This window comes from Ranitomeya variabilis, chromosome 1 (assembly GCF_051348905.1).
Source record: "Ranitomeya variabilis isolate aRanVar5 chromosome 1, aRanVar5.hap1, whole genome shotgun sequence".
NCBI lineage: Eukaryota > Metazoa > Chordata > Amphibia > Anura > Dendrobatidae > Ranitomeya > Ranitomeya variabilis.
Genome location: NC_135232.1, coordinates 310,707,420 through 310,725,068, shown reverse-complemented (window position 1 = coordinate 310,725,068; position 17,649 = coordinate 310,707,420). Strand labels below are relative to the sequence as shown.

At 44.2% G+C, this 17,649-nt stretch overlaps 1 protein-coding gene across 5 annotated transcripts in view; it reads right to left on the bottom strand.

Moving 5' to 3' along the window:
* EWSR1 (EWS RNA binding protein 1) overlaps positions 1-17,649 on the bottom strand; it is a 93,249-nt gene that overhangs the window by 37,909 nt on the left and 37,691 nt on the right. For all 5 annotated transcript variants that reach the window (XR_013223939.1, XM_077296699.1, XM_077296708.1 and 2 more), the window contains exons 5-6: positions 4,329-4,515; positions 1,471-1,638 (exon numbers count right to left, since the gene is read on the bottom strand). Coding sequence is in view for 4 of the 5 variants with exons in the window: in XM_077296699.1 (XP_077152814.1) it covers positions 1,471-1,638; positions 4,329-4,515 (355 nt within the window). In the remaining variant the exon portion in view is untranslated. The remainder of the gene's footprint in view (positions 1-1,470; positions 1,639-4,328; positions 4,516-17,649) is intronic.

The window sequence follows — 17,649 nt, the reverse complement described above, 5'->3', positions numbered from 1 at the left end:
TTTCTGCACGGAATTTCCCGCACCATGGGCACAGCGGATTTGGTTTTCCATAGGTGTACATGGTACTGTAAACCTGATGGAAAACTGCTACGAATTCGCAGCGGCCAATCCGCTGCGGATCCGCGGCCAATCCGCTGCGGATCCGCAGCCAAATCCGCACTGTGTGCACATGCTATAACCCTAACCCTACCCCTAGTTCTAACCCTAGTTCTAACCCTAACACTAGTGGAAAAAGAAAAAAATATTTTCTTTATTTTATTATTGTCCCTACCTATGGGGGTGATAAAGGGGGGGGTTTATTTATTATTTTTTTATTTTGATCGCTGTGATAGAACCTATCACAGCGATAAAAATGTACTTGTAACGAATCTGCCGGCCGATTCGGACGGAGCACAGATCGGTGGCTTGGGGGGGGCGGGGGGGGGCGATCGGTGGGGGGTCACATAAGTGTTTCCAGCCATGGCCGATGATATGGCAGCATCTGCCATGGCTGGATTGTAATATTTCACCAGTTTTTTAGGTGAAATTACAAATCGCTCTGATTGGCTGTTGAAAGTGAAACAGCCAATCAGAGCGATCGTAGCCATGGGGGGTGGGGGGGGTGTGAAGCCCCCCCTGGGCTGAAGTACCACTCCCCCTGTCCCTGCAGATCGGGTGAAATTGGAGTTAACCCTTTCACCCGATCTGCAGGGACGCGATCATTCTGTGACACAGCATATGCGTCACAGGTCGGATTGGCACCGACTTTCATGACGCATACGCTGTGTCACAGGTCGGGAAGGGGTTAAGTAAACTTTCTTGGGGGCGGGGAAGAGGGAGACAGGCAGGAGAGCTGTAGCTCCAGGGCCCACCCCACTGCAGTTACAAATCTTTAGCATACACAATTTTAGCTATGGATTTCTCTATAAACAGCACAGGAGTTTTCTACAAGAAAAATAAGGTAAGTATTTAGTCAGCATTAAAACGCCTTTACATACATGCCATTAGCTTTCTTATGACTGGCTCTTTAATGAATCGAGCTTAAAAGTGTCTAATACACAAGAAATGCGAGTCAAGAAATGTATAGTTTTTTACCAAAAACATATTGCCCAAAATGGCAAAAATACATATACATATATTTTAAATGTAACTGAAAAATGTAACTTAATAGTTGCATTTACAAAACTACTCCTAACTTAAACAGGTGTGGCTGTTGATCCTAAACTACATTGATATTAATACTTTATTCTCTATTGATTGTCTTTACAAGACTTACTATATTTCTATGCCAGCATCTTTAAAGAACTTCCATTAATTGTGCTGCAGTTTGACATTCTATAATTTTCCCAAAATCACAACCTTTATACTGGCTATTTAAAAGTGGAAGCTCACAGATTACCCAACATGTTTTGCCTAGATGGCATCATCAGGGGACCTGAGACTATCATGATAATAATTTGAAAAAACAAACAAAAAACAAACAAACAATACCTTGTAGGTGGGTAAGATGGAGGAGCAGTCACTTGCTGCATAGGGTAGCTTGATGGTACTTGGGGATAACTATAGCTACTTTGACTGTAGCCCATGCCGGTCTGAGCATAGGAGACTGTACTTTGAGGAGGCTGACTAGTGTCTGCTGGTTTGCTTCCATCTTGAGGCCTAGTGGGGAAAAAAAAAATAAAAAATTAGTTCTAGCTTCCACTATAGTATATAGCAAAAGCATGGAACAATCGCTGACATTTTGACACATGTACTAAGATTTGTTACCAGTACGGTATGAACATTATATGTATACGAGTTTGTGTTTGATGCAATGGCTTCCACATGAAAGTGTCACATAGGACCCAGTAACTGTCAGAAATACTAATTGACCCCCTTCCCGAGGAAGGACTATTTTGCAACAGGCTCAGGCAGATGGATGTACTGATACTATCAGTAATCTGGGGGCCACAAAAGCTGTGCCTAGCATGATCACCACAGGAGTCAAGCTTGACAGCTGAGCTCCTGCAGTATCAGGCTGGTGACTACAGGACCATGACTGTTTAAGCCTATAAATGCCAGGGTCAACATTCACAGTCTATAGAAGGTTGAGAGGGAGGTGCTCCAGCCCTCTTTCCCTTCTATTTTAATTTGTGATCACAGTCGTACTGACCCAAACAAATCAGTCTTATCACATATTGCACGGTGAAAAGCGATGTGTGTATTTTTATGTCTTTAGATAGGCTAGATAATTTTTTTATTTTTTTTTATTTTTTTTTTAAATTTAAATAGGTTTTTATTAAGAACAAACAAAAACATTACATTTCAATCATCTTCCAATTTGTTACGTACAAAGTTTCTCAATTTCCAACGTCCCCAACAATCTCTCAATCTATTTTTTCCACCAAGTAAATTTTTTGGGGTTTTCTTTTTGCATGTCAGAAATGTTTATTTCTAAATTTTGTGCAGTGATATTGGTTTACCTGGTGAAAATAAACAAGTGAGATGGGAATATATTTGGTTTTTATTAAGTTGCCTAATAATTCTGCACAGTAATAGTTACATGCACAAACAGATATCCTCCTAATATAGCCAAATCTAAAAAAAAAAAAAAAACACTCCAACTTCCAAAAATATTAAGCTTTGGTATTTGTCTTTTGGGTTGATTAACAACATAGTTGTTGATCAATAATAAAAATAATCCTCTAAAATACAACTTGCCTAATAATTATGCACGCAGTGTATACCATTAAAAAGTACAGGTCTCATGAGAAAAAAAAAAAAAGATCAAACGGAATATGCAGATGCAACTGAGAGTTATCACCACAATGAAAAAGTGATGCATCAGATTTGAAAAGTGTTGCCTGATCAGATAAGGTGAAAACGTGTGGTTGTCACACATTTTAACAGTACTGTTGAAAATTGCTACAGGTGCTATTCACAAAACTAGAATATCAAAAAGTTAATTTCATTTCTTCAATACAAAAAGTGAATCTCATTATATAGAGTCATTACAAACTGATCTATTTCAAGTCTTTATTTCTGCTAATGTTGATGATTATGGCTTACAGCCAATGAAAACCCAAAAGTCATCTCACTAAATTAGAATTCTTTGTAACACCAGCTTCAAAAGTGATTTTAAAATCCAAAATGTATGTTCAGTAAATGCACTCCATACTTGGTCAGGGCTCCTTTTGCATCAATGCGGTGTGGCGTGGAGGCGATCAGCCTGTGGCACTGTTGAGGTGTTAATGGAAGCCCAGGTTGCTTTGATTGCAGCCTTCAGCTTGTCTGCATTGTTGGGTCTGGCGTCTCTTCTTCCTCTTGACAATACACCATAGATTCTCTATGGGGTTAAGGTCAGGTGAGTTTTCTGGCCAGTCAAGCACCAAGATACTGTTTTAAACCAGTATTGGTACTTTTGGCAGTGTGGACAGGTGCAAAGTCCTGCTGACTTTGGTCTTGATAAAACACAGTGGACCTACACCAGCAGATGACATGGCTCCCCAAACCATCACTGATTGTGGAATCTTCACACTAGACCTCAAAGCAGCTTGGATTGTGTACCTCTCCACTCTTCCTCCAGACTCTGGGACCTTGATTTCCACATGAAATGCAAAATTTACTTTCATCTGAAAAAACACCGTGGACCACTGAGCAACAACCCAGTTCTTTTTCTCCTTGGTCCAAGTAAGACTTCTGGCATTGTCCATTGGTCATGAGTGGCTTGACACAAGGAATGCGACACTTGTAGCCAATGTCCTGGATACCTTTGTGTGTGTGGTGGCTCTTGAAGCAATGACTCCAAACAGCAGTCCAATCCTTGTGAATCTCCCCCAAATTTTTTAATGGCCTTCTCTTAATCCTTTCAAGGCTGCGGTTATCCAGGTTGCTTGTGCACCTTTTTCTACCACACTTTCCTTCCACTCAACTTTCCATTAACATGCTTGGATACAGCATTCTGTTAACAGCCAGCTTCTTTAGCAATGACCTTTTGTGGCTTACCCTCGTGGCGTGTGTCAATGACTGCCTTCTGGACATCTGTCAAGTCAGTAGTCTTCCTCATGATTGTGGAGCCTAGTTAAATAGACTAAGAGACCTTTTTAAACGCTTAGGATGCGTTTGCAGGTTTTTTTTATTAATTCTAATTTACTGAGCTATTGACTTGAGTTTTCATTGGCTGTAAGCCATAATCAACAACATTAACAGAAATAAACACTTGAAATAGATCACTGTTTGTTATGACTATGTAATAGACTTTTCACTTTTTGAATTGAAGAACAGAAATTAACTTTTTGATGATATTCTAATTTTGTGAGAAGCACTGGTGCTTTAATGTGAAAATAAACAAGCTTTATCCCAAATCTTACCTTGCTGGAGCTGTGGTAGCAGATTGTTGCCCATAGGAAGGGTATGCAGGCTGGGAAGTGTAAGCAGATGGAGCTGCATATGCAGCTTGGGTAGTTGAAGTGGTTGCAGTGCTGCTGTCATAAGCTGTTGTTCCATAACCCTGTATTGGCTGAGTATAAGCCTGAGGTGCAGCTGGAGCAGTATAACCTACGGACAGATGGTAGAAAGTACATTATAAACATGCCTCCTGTGGAAATTTCTTCTCACTGTACAAAATGAAAGCTTTTTTAGTGGCAATAGTGGGACTAATTGTATTTTAGATTGGCAAGATCTACAGTTTCTAACGGGGTTGTCACCTTTCAGAAACTCCCAGTTTGTTAAAAACACCCATGCTTTACTCACCCTCCCAGGTCCAGTCATGAACATGTGTTCCCAGTGATTACCGTAATTTTGGCTGCAGTGCAGTCACAACAATACAGTAGTCAGCCACTGAGCTCAGCGGCTCTGCCCAAGGAGACTGTACTCCCCCACTCAAGAGCTGCAGAGCTCAGTAACTTGCTTCCATACTCTCAACATGTCAGCATGGAAGCCAATATAGGACACCAGGATGACATGGCGGGGGACACAGCAATGGACTGACTTTCTAAAAGGGTGAAACCCTTAAGTACTTTTTTTTTAGTTTTACACAGTAAACCTTTTTCCTGCTCCGTGAACTTGATTGTGGCTATGCTACTGCAAAGCTGAAGTTTAAATATGCAATTTTAATCCATAAAACATTTAATTAAACATAAAAAAATGGAAAAGCAGATTAAAATATTGATAGCAAAACATCTGACCCAACAAAGACATATGGGTTGGTTTCATAAGGGATCGGTCCTGTCAAACTAATCTGATCAGCTTCTATGCTGAGGGAAGATTGGAACAGGGTAAGGCCATGGATGTCCTTTAGCTGGACTCTTCAAAAGGTGTGTGTGTGATGCAGTGCCATATCATAAAAGATTGGTTAAAAAAACAAACAATGGGACCAAGGGAAAATGTGTCATTGGGTTAACAACTGGCCCATTGACAGGTAAAAGAGGGTAGTTATCAATGAAACACTCCGATTGGGTCACAGTGCGGTATCGCAGGGGTTAGTATTGGGCCCTGTTAACACGAATAACCTGGTAGACCGCATACAAAGATTCATTTCAATATTTGCAGAGGATACAAAACTCTGCAAGGCAACAGACACAGGAGAATAATTTACGGTAATATTGGAGGAATTTATTTAAGGTGGAGGCTTGGCTGAGAAATGGTTTCTTGCGTGTGCGCAGTATGCTTTGCTCAACTGTGGGAAAAGCATAAAATCAGTATTGGCATACGCCATGGCTTTCTATGGCACGTTAGTATACCTCCGGGCCATAGAAAGCAATCCTGGCGCATGCGCAATACTGTTTTTTTCAGCTTTGCCCACAGTTGAGTAAAGCATACCTGTGCACGCAAGAGGCCATTTGAATGCGCACACGCAACTACGCACACACAGGAATTACCCATAAGGAATGTGTACAGCAAGCCAGGAGAGGGGGGTGGGGGGAGAGACAGATAAGCCCCGCCCATTGGACCAGACTGAGCATATTTACATACACCGTGGGAAGAATAAAAATGGTATTTATGTATCATTGGTGGTTAATCAAGGAGTATAAAAAGTACTTTTATAATGCAGAGCTAACACTAAACTGAATGATATTTTTAGAATATGCCAAAAAAGTGGTTCTGTCAACAATAGTGATGCTACATTCTCTCACGTTTGAAACCTAGCATGAATAGAAAAGCCCACCCAATTACAACTTCTATGTGGTCAAGCAAGTGCTACAGATCTAACAAACCAATGCAAACCTGTGCAGAGGGACATAATTCTTTGGGCATGTGCACACGTTGCGGATTTAGCTGCGGATCCGCAGCGGTTTTGACACTACGGATTCGCAGCTGTTTTCCATGAGTTTACAGTACCAGATAAACCTATGGAAAACAAAATCTGCAGTGCACATGCTGCAGAAAAAAACGAGCGGAAACGCTGCGTTGTTTATTCTGCAGCATGTCAATTCTTTGTGCGGAATCCGCAGCGGTTTACACCTGCTCCATTATAGGAATCCACAGGTGTAAAACCGCAGGTGGAATCCACACAAAAACAGTGGTTAAACGCAGTGCTTTTTACCTGCGGATTTCTCAAAACAGGTGCGGAAAATTCCAGAGGTTCCATCTACGTATGCACATACTCTCAGAATTGGAGGGGTTCCACCTCCGACGATCAGAAGTTTAAAGCACATCTTAAAAGGGAACCGGTGATTAGATTAACGTTGTCCGTACAACAGGCAGCATAAATCAGAGAATGACTGCAGCCAGGTATGTTTTACTCAAACACTACAGTTTTCTGCCCCAGCTGATCGACCGGTTTCTCCCTATGTACACACAAGAGACCTCTCAATCAACTGGTAAAGAGCAGCAAGAAACAGCAATGGACAAGTGAATTCTCTCCATTTAGTCCCCATCCTGCTTTTCAAAGTACGACTGCCATTCATGCAGGCTGCATCTCAGGCAACATGAATCTATTGACAGGCTCCCTTTAAAGGGGCTGTCCGGTCCAAATCAATAAGTCTGCAGTCACTGAGACCGCGGACATATGAATCCCCCCAGCGCACGCACTGTGCGATGCAAGGATTCGCCGGTTTCTGAGCTGGAGTTCATGTACCAGTTATTCATACTCCCGGGAGCAGCCATCTAGTGGGCGTGGCCTGGCTCCATGCACGTATAGAGCGAGGCCGTTCCTTATCTTTTACTGAGTGCACACTTATTCCCTACCCCAATTATTTCCTTGCCCCAATTTTGATTATATCATGTTGGTTTTGTGTCTTTAAATGGTTTAATAAAGTGACAATTATTCTACAATTTTATTTCTTTGCCCAATTGGATTTTATTCTCACTTATCTAATCAAGATTATTGCAATAAACAAATGGTCGTAATAAGCAGTGAGAATATAATACAAGAGCGAATATCTGTTTAAAGGGCCACTGTCACCCCCCCCTCCAGCCGTTATAAACTAAAAGCCACCTTGTGCAGCAGTAATGCTGCATTCTAACAAGGTGGCTCTTTTAGTTTTAGGTTCAAGTATACCGCAAATAAAGCGTTTTTATACTTAGCCACAATTCCTGTCTCTAGCCACGTAGGCGGGTCCTCACTCCCCAGCTTGACCAGCTCCTCTGCCGTCACTCCAATCTTCCTGCGCTTTCGGCGCCTCCCCCTCAGCGCTGTTATCGGTTCAAAACCGGCGCCTGCGCAGTGTACTGCTGTGCTGCGCAGACACAGTAAGCTCTGGCCTGACGTTCTAGCCAGGCTTGTACACTGCGCCTGCATTGCGGCCAGCCACCTTTGGAATCCCCGCCCCGCACTGTGCATAATGCATAACACATAGTGCGGGGCTGGGATTCCAAAGGTGGGTGGCCGCAATGCCAGGCGCAGTGTGCAAGCCTGGCTGGGACCTCAGACGGCCAGAGCTTACTGCGTCTGCGCAGCACAGCAGTACACTGCGCAGGCGCCGGTTTTGAACCGATAACAGCGCTGAGGGGGAGGCGCCGAAAGCGCAGGAAGATTGGAGTGACGGCAGAGGAGCTGGTCAAGCTGGGGAGTGAGGACCCGCCTACCTGGCTAGAGACAGGAATTGTGGCCAAGTATAAAAACGCTTGATTTGGGGTATACTTGAATAATCTCTGCAGGCAGATTCTCATGCAGATCAGTGTCATTTTACTCAACTTCCTATGACCTACATGTCCATAAAGACTGCTTAGAAGGGTTTATACGACAGACATTCCCTTTAACCCCTTCATGACATTTGATGTAACTATACGGCATGGTCTGGTAGAGGTTGCCGACCAATGGTGTATAGGTATGTCAGGATGATTGTGCGTGGCTCCTGTGCCAGCGCGATTACTGCCGGAAGCTCTGTTTACATGACAGCCGAGCCCCAGTTGTTTAACCCCCTAACTGTTGCAACATTTAGGAGGCTGGAAGAGGGATGGGGGCTCCATATTCAATCGGCACCGTCCACGATGTCATCGCAACCAGAGTTCATGACAACATCTGAGCCTGACAGATGGTGGCAAGCTTAGAGTAGACCATGCCAGGAGCATGGTCTAAGAGGTTTCTGTCATTGTAATGCTAATATGTATAATGCCAGCTATCAGAGTAATAAAAGTTTAAGTTCCATAGAAGGATGTAAAAAATAAATAAATAAATGTTACACCCATAAATAAGCATCTTTATGCAAAAACCAATAAAAAAAAAAATTTCACATTTGACATCGTCATGTACGGAATGACCTAATTTATTAAACGGTCACCCTATTTTGCACCTTCAGTGAACACTGCAAAAACATTTTTAAAAAACGGCATCATACAGTTGAATATAAAGTGGAATAAAAATGGTATTGTCATCTTGTCCCGAGAAAAAAAAAAAAAAAGCCGCCAGAGCTCAGCAAGCAGAGAATTAAAAAAAAAAATACAAAATCTATAGCTCGTAATAAAGCAGTGCAAAAAAGCATAGTTACTTACTGATAACGGTATTTCTCAGAGCCCATGACAGCACCACAGAGCGGGGATCCGCCCTTCAGGGACAGGAAACCTATAGGATAAAAGGGCGGTACCTCTCCCCTGCATCAGTTTTGTTTACAGAGCATAGGAGGTCCTCCAGGTTTAGTCACAACAAAAAAATTATACAATTTTATCATATTGGTTAACAGGTGAACACCGTGTCTATATAGAAAAAACACTTCATACAAAAGAATGTGCTCACCGCCCACATCATGAGGGGGGAAATAAGCAGGTGCTGTCATGGGTTCTTAGAAAAACCGTTATCGTTAAGTAACTACGACTTTCTCAGTCCCTCATGACAGCACCAGAGAGAATTGCAGAGATTATTGCTTAGGGAGGGACCACAGCCTGCAGAACCCTTCTTCCGAAGGTTAAGTCAGATGAAGAGGCTAGGTCTAAGCGGTATTGTCTAAAAAAGGTTGAAGGTGATGACCAAGTGGCCACCTTACAGTTTTGATCTAATGGTACCTCCAACCTGTCGGCCCAGGAAGTCGTCATAGCCCTTGTAGAGTGGGCCTTCAGTCCCTCCGGAACGGCTTTCCCGGTGGATGAGTATGCCAAGGCTATCGCGTCTGTTATCCAGCGTGCTATAGTGCCTTTAGAGGTCGAGTCCTATCCTAGGTCCCTGGAAGCAGATAAAAAGAGACCCTTCCTTCCTATACTGCTGGGTGGAATTTATATACTGAACTAGACACCTTCTCACATCTAATGTGTGGAATTTTTCTTCTTTCTTATTTCTAGGGTCTGGACAGAAGGAAGGAAAGATTATTTCCCGAGACCTATGGAATGTGGACGCTACTTTTGGTAGATAGGCAGGGTCTGTTTTTAGCACAACCTTATCACCCAGGATTTGTGTAAAGGGCAGGTTTGCCAACATGGCTTGGAGATCACTTATTCTGCGGGCCGATGTTAGGGCTATCAGAAGGGCAGTTTTAACCCCTTCATGACCCAGCCTATTTTGGCCTTAATGACCTTGCCGTTTTTTGAAATTCTGACCAGTGTCCCTTTATGAGGTAATAACTCAGGAACGCTTCAACGGATCCTAGCGATTATGAGATTGTTTTTTCGTGACATATTGGGCTTCATGATAGTGGTAAATTTAGGTCGATAATTTCTGAGTTTATTTGTGAAAAAAACGGAAATTTGGCGAAAATTTTGAAAATTTCGCAATTTTCACATTTTTAATTTTTATTCTGTTAAACCAGAGAGGTATGTGACACAAAACAGTTAATAAATAACATTTCTCACATGTCTACTTTACATCAGCACAATTTTGGAAACAAATTTTTTTTTTGCTAGGAAGTTATAAGGGTTAAAATTTGACCAGTGATTTCTCATTTTTACAACAAAATTTACAAAACCATTTTTTTTAGGGACCACCTCACATTTGAAGTCAGTTTGAGGGTTCTATATGGCTGAAAATACCCAAAAGTGACACCATTCTAAAAACTGCACCCCTCAAGGTACTCAAAACCACATTCAAGAAGTTTATTAACCCTTCAGGTGTTTCACAGCAGCAGAAGCAACATGGAAGGAAAAAATGAACATTTAACTTTTTAGTCACAAAAATGATATTTTAGCAACAATTTTTTTATTTTCCCAAGGGTAAAAGGAAAAACTGGACCACGAACGATGTTGTCCAATTTGTCCTGAGTACGCTGATACCTCATATGTGGGGGTAAACCACTGTTTGGGCATACGGCAGGGCTTGGAAGGAAAGGAGCGCCATTTGACTTTTTGAATGAAAAATTGGCTCCAATCTTTAGCGGACACCATGTCGCGTTTGGAGAGCCCCCGTGTGCCTAAACATTGGAGCTCCCCCACAAGTGACCCCATTTTGGAAACTAGACCCCCCAAGGAACTTATCTAGAAGCATAGTGAGCACTTTAAACCCCCAGGTGCTTCACAAATTGATCCGTAAAAATGAAACAGTACTTTTTTTTCACAAAAAAATTATTTTCGCCTCAATTTTTTCATTTTCACATGGGCAACAGGATAAAATGGATCCTAAAATTTGTTGGACAATTTCTCCTGAGTACACTGATACCTCACATGTGGGGGTAAACCACTGTTTGGGCACATGGTAAGGCTCGGAAGGGAAGGAGCGCCATTTGACTTTTTGAATGAAAAATGATCTCCATCGCTAGCAGAGACCATGTCACGTTTGGAGAGCCCCCGTGTGCCTAAACATTGGAGCGCTCCCACAAGTGACCCCATTTTGGAAAGTAGACCCCCCAAGGAACTTATCTAGAAGCATAGTGAGCACTTTAAACTCTCAGGTGCTTCACAAATTGATCCGTAAAAATGAAAAAGTACTTTTTTTTCACACAAAATTTCTTTTAGCCTCAATTTTTTCATTTTCACATGGGCAACAGGATAAAATGGATCCTAAAATTTGTTGGGCAATTTCTGCTGAGTATGTTGATACCTCATATGTGGGGGTAAACCACTGTTTGGGTGCACGGCAAGGCTCGGAAGGGGAGGCGTGCCATTTGACTTTTTGAATGGAAAATTAGCTCCAATCGTTAGCGGACACCATGTCGCGTTTGGAGAGCCCCTGTGTGCCTAAACATTGGAGCTCCCCTACACGTGACCCCATTTTGGAAACTAGACCCCCCAAGGAACTTATCTAGATGCATAGTGAGCACTTATAACCCCCAGATGCTTCACAGAAGTTTATAACGCAGAGCCGTGAAAATAAAAAATAATTTTTCTTTCCTCAAAAATGATTTTTAGCCCAGGATTTTTTAATTTTCCAAGGGTAATAGGAGAAATTGGACCCCAAATGTTGTTGTCCAGTTTGTCCTGAGTACGATGATACACCATATGTGGGGGTAAACCACTGTTTGGGCACACGGCAGGGCTCGGAAGGGAAGGCACGCCATTTGGCTTTTTGAATGGAAAATTAGCTCCAATCATTAGCGGACACCATGTCACGTTTGGAGAGCCCCTGTGTGCCTAAACATTGGAGCTCCCTAACAAGTGACCCCATTTTGGAAACTAGACCTCCCAAGGAACTAATCTAGATGTGTGGTGAGCACTTTGAACCCCCAAGTGCTTCGCAGAAGTTTATAACGCAGAGCCGTGAAAATAATAAATGTGTTTCCTTTCCTCAAAAATATTTTTTTAGCCCAGAATTTTTTATTTTTGCAAGGGTAACAGGAGAAATTGGACCCCAAAAGTTGTTGTCCAGTTTCTCCTGAGTACGCTGATACCCCATATGTGGGGGTAAACCACTGTTTTGGCACACGTCGGGGTTCGGAAGGGAAGTAGTGACGTTTTGGAATGCAGACTTTGATGGAATGGTCTGCTGGCGTCACGTTGCATTTGCCGAGCCCCTGATGTGCCTAAACAGTAGAAACACCCCACAAGTGACCCCATTTTGGAAACTAGACCCCCCAAGGAACTTATCTAGATGTGTGATGAGCACATTCAACCCCCAAGTGCTTCACAGAAGTTTACAACGCAGAGCCGTGAAAATAAAAAATCATTTTTCTTTCCTCAAAAAAGATGTTTTAGCAAGCAATTTTTTATTTTCACAAGGGTAACAGGAGAAATTGGGCCCCAATGTTTGTGGCCCAGTTTGTTGTGAGTACAGTGATACCCCATATGTGGGGGTAAACCACTGTTTGGGCGCACGTCAGGGCTCGGAAGGGAAGTAGTGACATTTGAAATGCAGACTTTGATGGAATGGTCTGCGGGCGTCACGTTGCATTTGCAGAGCCCCTGATGTGCCTAAACAGTAGAAACACCCCACAAGTGACCCCATTTTGGAAACTAGACCCCCCAAGGAACTTATCTAGATGTGTGATGAGCACGTTCAACCCCCAAGTGCTTCACAGAAGTTTACAACGCAGAGCCGTGAAAATAAAAAATCATTCTTCTTTCCTCAAAAATTATGTCTTAGCAAGTCATTTTTTATTTTTGCAAGGGTAACAGGAGAAATTGGACCCCAACAGTTGTTGCCCAGTTTGTCCTGAGTACGCTGGTACCCCAAATGTGGGGGTAAACCACTGTTTGGGCACACGTCGGGGCTTGGAAGGGAGGGAGCACCATTTGACTTTTTGAATGCAAGATTGGCTGGAATCAATGGTGGCGCCATGTTGCGTTTGGAGACCCCTGATGTGCCTAAACAGTGGAAACCCCTCATTTCTAACTTCAACACTAACCCCAACACACCCCTAACCCTAATCCCAACTGTAGCCATAACCCTAATCCCAACCCTAACCCCAACACACCCCTAACCACAACCCTAACCCCAACACACCCGTAACCCTAATTCCAACCCTAGCCCTAATTCCAACCCTAACCCTAAGGGTATGTGCCCACGTAGCGGATTCGTGTGAGATTTTTCCGCACGACTTTTGAAAAATCTGCAAGTAAAAGGCACTGCGTTTTACCTGCGGATTTACAGCAGATTTCCAGTGTTTTTTTGTGCGGATTTCACCTGCGGATTCCTATTGAGGAACAGGTGTAAAACGCTGCGGAATCCGCACAAAGAATTGACATGCTGTGGAAAATACAACGCAGCGTTTCTGCACGGAATTTTCCGCATTATGGGCACAGCGGATTTGGTTTTCCATAGGTGTACACGGTACTGTAAACCTGATGGAAAACTGCTACGAATTCGCAGCGGCCAATCCGCTGCGGATCCGCGGCCGATCCGCTGCGGATCCGCGGCCGATCCGCTGCGGATCCGCGGCCGATCCGCTGCGGATCCGCACATGCCATAACCCTAACCCTACCCGTAACCCTAACCCTAGTTCTAACCCTAACCGTAGTGGAAAAAAAATATATATATATTTTCTTTATTTTATTATTGTCCCCATCTATGGGGGTGATAAAGGGGGGGGGTTTATTTATTATTTTTTTTATTTTGATCGCTGTGGTAGAACCTACCACAGCTATCAAAATGTACCTGAAAGGAATCTGCCGGCCGGCGGGCGTACTGAGCATGCGCCCGCCATTTTGGAAGATGGCGGCGCCCAGCGAGGAGACGGCCGGACACCGGGAGGATCGGTAAGTATGAAGGGGTGGTGGGGGGGTGGATCTGAGCACAGGGGGGGTGATCGGAGGACGGGGGGAGCGGACAGCAGGACGGGGGAGCGGGCAGGAGCACGGGGCAGCGGAGCACAGGACGGAGGGGACCGGACCACGCACCGGAGCACTGGGGGGGCGATCGGTGGGGTGGGGGGTGGTCACTTCAGGTTTTCCAGCCATGGCCGATGATATTGCAGCATCGGCCATGGCTGGATTGTAATATTTCACCAGTTTTTTTAGGTGAAATATTACAAATCGCTCTGATTGGCAGTTTCACTTTCAACAGCCAATCAGAGCGATCGTAGCCACGGGGGGGTGAAGCCACCCCCCCTGGGCTGAAGCACCACTCCCCCTGTCTCTGCAGATCGGGTAAAATGGGAGTTAACCCCTTCACCCGATCTGCAGGGACGCGATCCCTCCATGACGCATACGCTGCGTCATAGGTCGGGAAGGCACAGACTTTCATGACGCAGCGTATGCGTCAAAGGTCGGGAAGGGGTTAAGTGATAGAATTTTAAGGGGTACTGATTCTATAGGCTCAAAAGGGGATTCTGTTAAAGCTGACAAGACTAGTTTCAAATCCCAGGCTGGTAACCTCTGTATAGTTACTGGTCTAGACCTTGTGGCTGCTCTGACAAACAGTGTTACCCAAGGGTTGGCCGCTATGTTTTCACAGTACAATGCTCCTAGGACTGCTATCTGTACTTTTAAAAAGGTACTTACTGAAAGGCCTAGAACTAAACCCTTTTGTAGAAATTCTAATATTTCAGCAACTGGGACCCCATCTTGTAATCTTACCCCGGAGGTGAACAAAAATTTTTTCCAGGTTTTGCCATAGATTTTTGTGGTCACAGACTTTCTACTTTTCATTAGTGTAGAAACTAACTTGTCCGAAAAACCTCTTTCCTTTAATAGTGACCTCTCAAATTCCACGCTGTCAGGTGGAGATTCTCTGACTGAGGGTGGAACACCGGTCCCTGTGATAGGAGGTCCGGAAGAACACAGGGATCGGTGACCTATAACATCCTCAGCCAGGAGAACCAGGTCCTCTTGGGCCAGAAGGGGGTTATTAGAATGAGCCTGGACCTGTCCTCCCTGACTTTTCGCAGAACTGCTGGGATGAGGATAGTTGGAGGAAAGGCATATGCAAGACTGTTCAAGGAATCGTGAATGCATCTACAGCCTGAGGGTTCCCCTTGGGGTCTAGGGAACAAAAGGTTTTCACTTTTCTGTTGTGCATATTGGCAAAGAGGTCTATTACAGGGATTCCCACACAGATCTGTGATTTTGTCGAAGATGTACTGATTTAGAGTCCATTCTCCTTGTTTTAATTGGGTACGGCTCAGGAAGTCCACTTTCTGGTTGTCTACTCCTCTTAGGCTACTTTCACACTTGTGTCGTTTGGCCTCCGTCACAATGCGTCGTTTTGGGGAAAAAACGCATCCTGCAAATGTGCCCGCAGGATGCGTTTTTTCTCATCGACTTGTATTGCCGACGGTTCGTGACGTATGGCCATACGTCGCGTCCGTCGTGCACTGGATGCGTCGTGTTTTGGCGGACCGTCGTCACGTAAAAACGTTCAAGGGAACGTTTTTTCATACGTCGGGTCCTGCATTTCCTACCGCGCATGCGCAGCCGGAACTCCGCCCCCTCCTCCCCGGGACTTTAGAATGGGCAGCGGATGCGTTGAAAAACTGCATCCACTGCCCACGTTGTGCCGAGTTTTCACAATGTCCGTCGGTACGTCGCGCCGATGCTTAGCGACGGCCCCGTACCGACGTAAGTGTGAAAGAAGCCTTATATGTAGGGCAGAAAGGGAAAGGGGGTTGTTCTCTAAGCTGAATATTTCAAAGGTGGTCTTCATTAGTGCTTGAGACCTGGTCCCCCCAGTGGTTTAGGTAGGCTACCACTACTTGGTTGTCTGAAAATACTCAGACATGATGCCCTTGTAATTTGTGTAGGAAAAAAAAACAGTAATGCACGACTCCCTGCCCAGTTCTTTTTGGTTGGAGGAAGCTCCGTGTTCCTGACTTGTCCATACCCTGAGTGACCCTGTTGTCCAGGTGAGCTCCCCACCCTGTGGGACTTGCATCTGTGGTAACTATCCGAGATACCTCTATCACCCAGGGAATCCCTTTTGACAGGTTGTTGGGATCCATCCACCAAGCTAGGGAATGAATAGTAGCTAACCTTAGAGTCATGTGACTTTCTAAACGTCCCCTTAGTATAACCTGGTTTCTCAGAATGTCCCACTGGAGAGGTCTCGTGTGGAGTTGTGCCCACTAAACTGCTGGAACGCAAGAGAGAGACCCCAGTAATGACATCGCCTTTCTCAGAGTCATGGAAGGGTTTGAGCGAGCTTCTGACACTAGATTTACTATCTTTTGTCTTTTCTGGACTGGGAGGCAGCATTCTTGAGAAATAGAGTCAAAGGTGAGACCCAAAAATTCCTGAACCCTGGTTGGTTCTAGTTTTGATTTTTGAAGGTTTACAAGCCAGCCTAAATTTTTTAGAGTATCTATCACTGTCGCATTGTTGACGGCAGAGTTGCTCGCAATCAGAAAGTCGTCCAAATATGGGATTATCATAATGTCTCTCACTCTCAGATGGGCCATCATCTCCGCTATCTGTTTGGTAAATATGCGGGGTGCAATTGATATGCCAAAGGGAAGAGCTCTGTACTGGCATTCCCATCTCTCCTTTCATGACCACTGCTAGTCTGAGGAATTTTTGAGAGTTCTTGTGAATGGGGATGTGGTAATACGCGTCGCTGAGATCCAGTACTATCATAAAAGTTTGGAAACAGGTTTTTGATCGTTGACTTTATTGACTCCATTTTGAAACTCTGGTTCCTTACATAACTCCATTTTGAAACTCTGGTTCCTTACATAAGCGTTTAGTTTTTGTAAGTTTATTATTGTCCGGAAGGACCCGTCCGGCTTAGGAACTAGAAATAATGGGGAGTAAAATCCCTTCCATCTCTCCAGAGGGGGGACTTCCTGGATGACAGCTTTGTCTATCAGTTTTATAATTTACAGTTCTAGGGCTTCTTGTTGTTGAGGAGAGGACCTCAGCGGAGTTACCACGTAGTTTTGGGGAGGTAGGGATACAAAGTCTATTTGAAGCCCCAATCTTAAGTTTAGTATCCAAGGGCTGGTTGAAATTTTCTCCCAGGCCGGGAGGAACTGAGATAATCTCCCTCCCACCCTGAGGGGGGGGGGAGGAGTTGTCACTTGGGAGGGGGTTTCCTATCCCGTGAGGAATTACCAAAAAGGAACCCCTTGTCTCTTTTCCCCCCTTCATCCCATCTGCTCTCTGTGGTCTTTTCCTAAAAAATTTCCTATTCCAAAAGGGCCGTTTAGTGAATGGTGGGGCTAGGTTAGGGAACCCTTTTTTCTTGTCACCTGCTTTCTGCAAGATATCATCCAGAGTCTCTCCAAAAAGAAACTTGCCCTCACATAAGATTGAGCAAAGCTTTGGTTTAGTTTGTAGGTCACCTGGCCAACTCTTTAGCAATAATGTCCTCCAGGCCGCATTCGAAAGGGCTGCAGATTTAGATGCCAGTTTAATTGAGTTCGCCGATGACTACCAAAAAAGCCGCCGCTCCTCTTATCATAGGGATAGACAAATCCTTTATTCCTAGGCACCCCATCCCTCAGCTGTTTTTCTAAGTTGTCA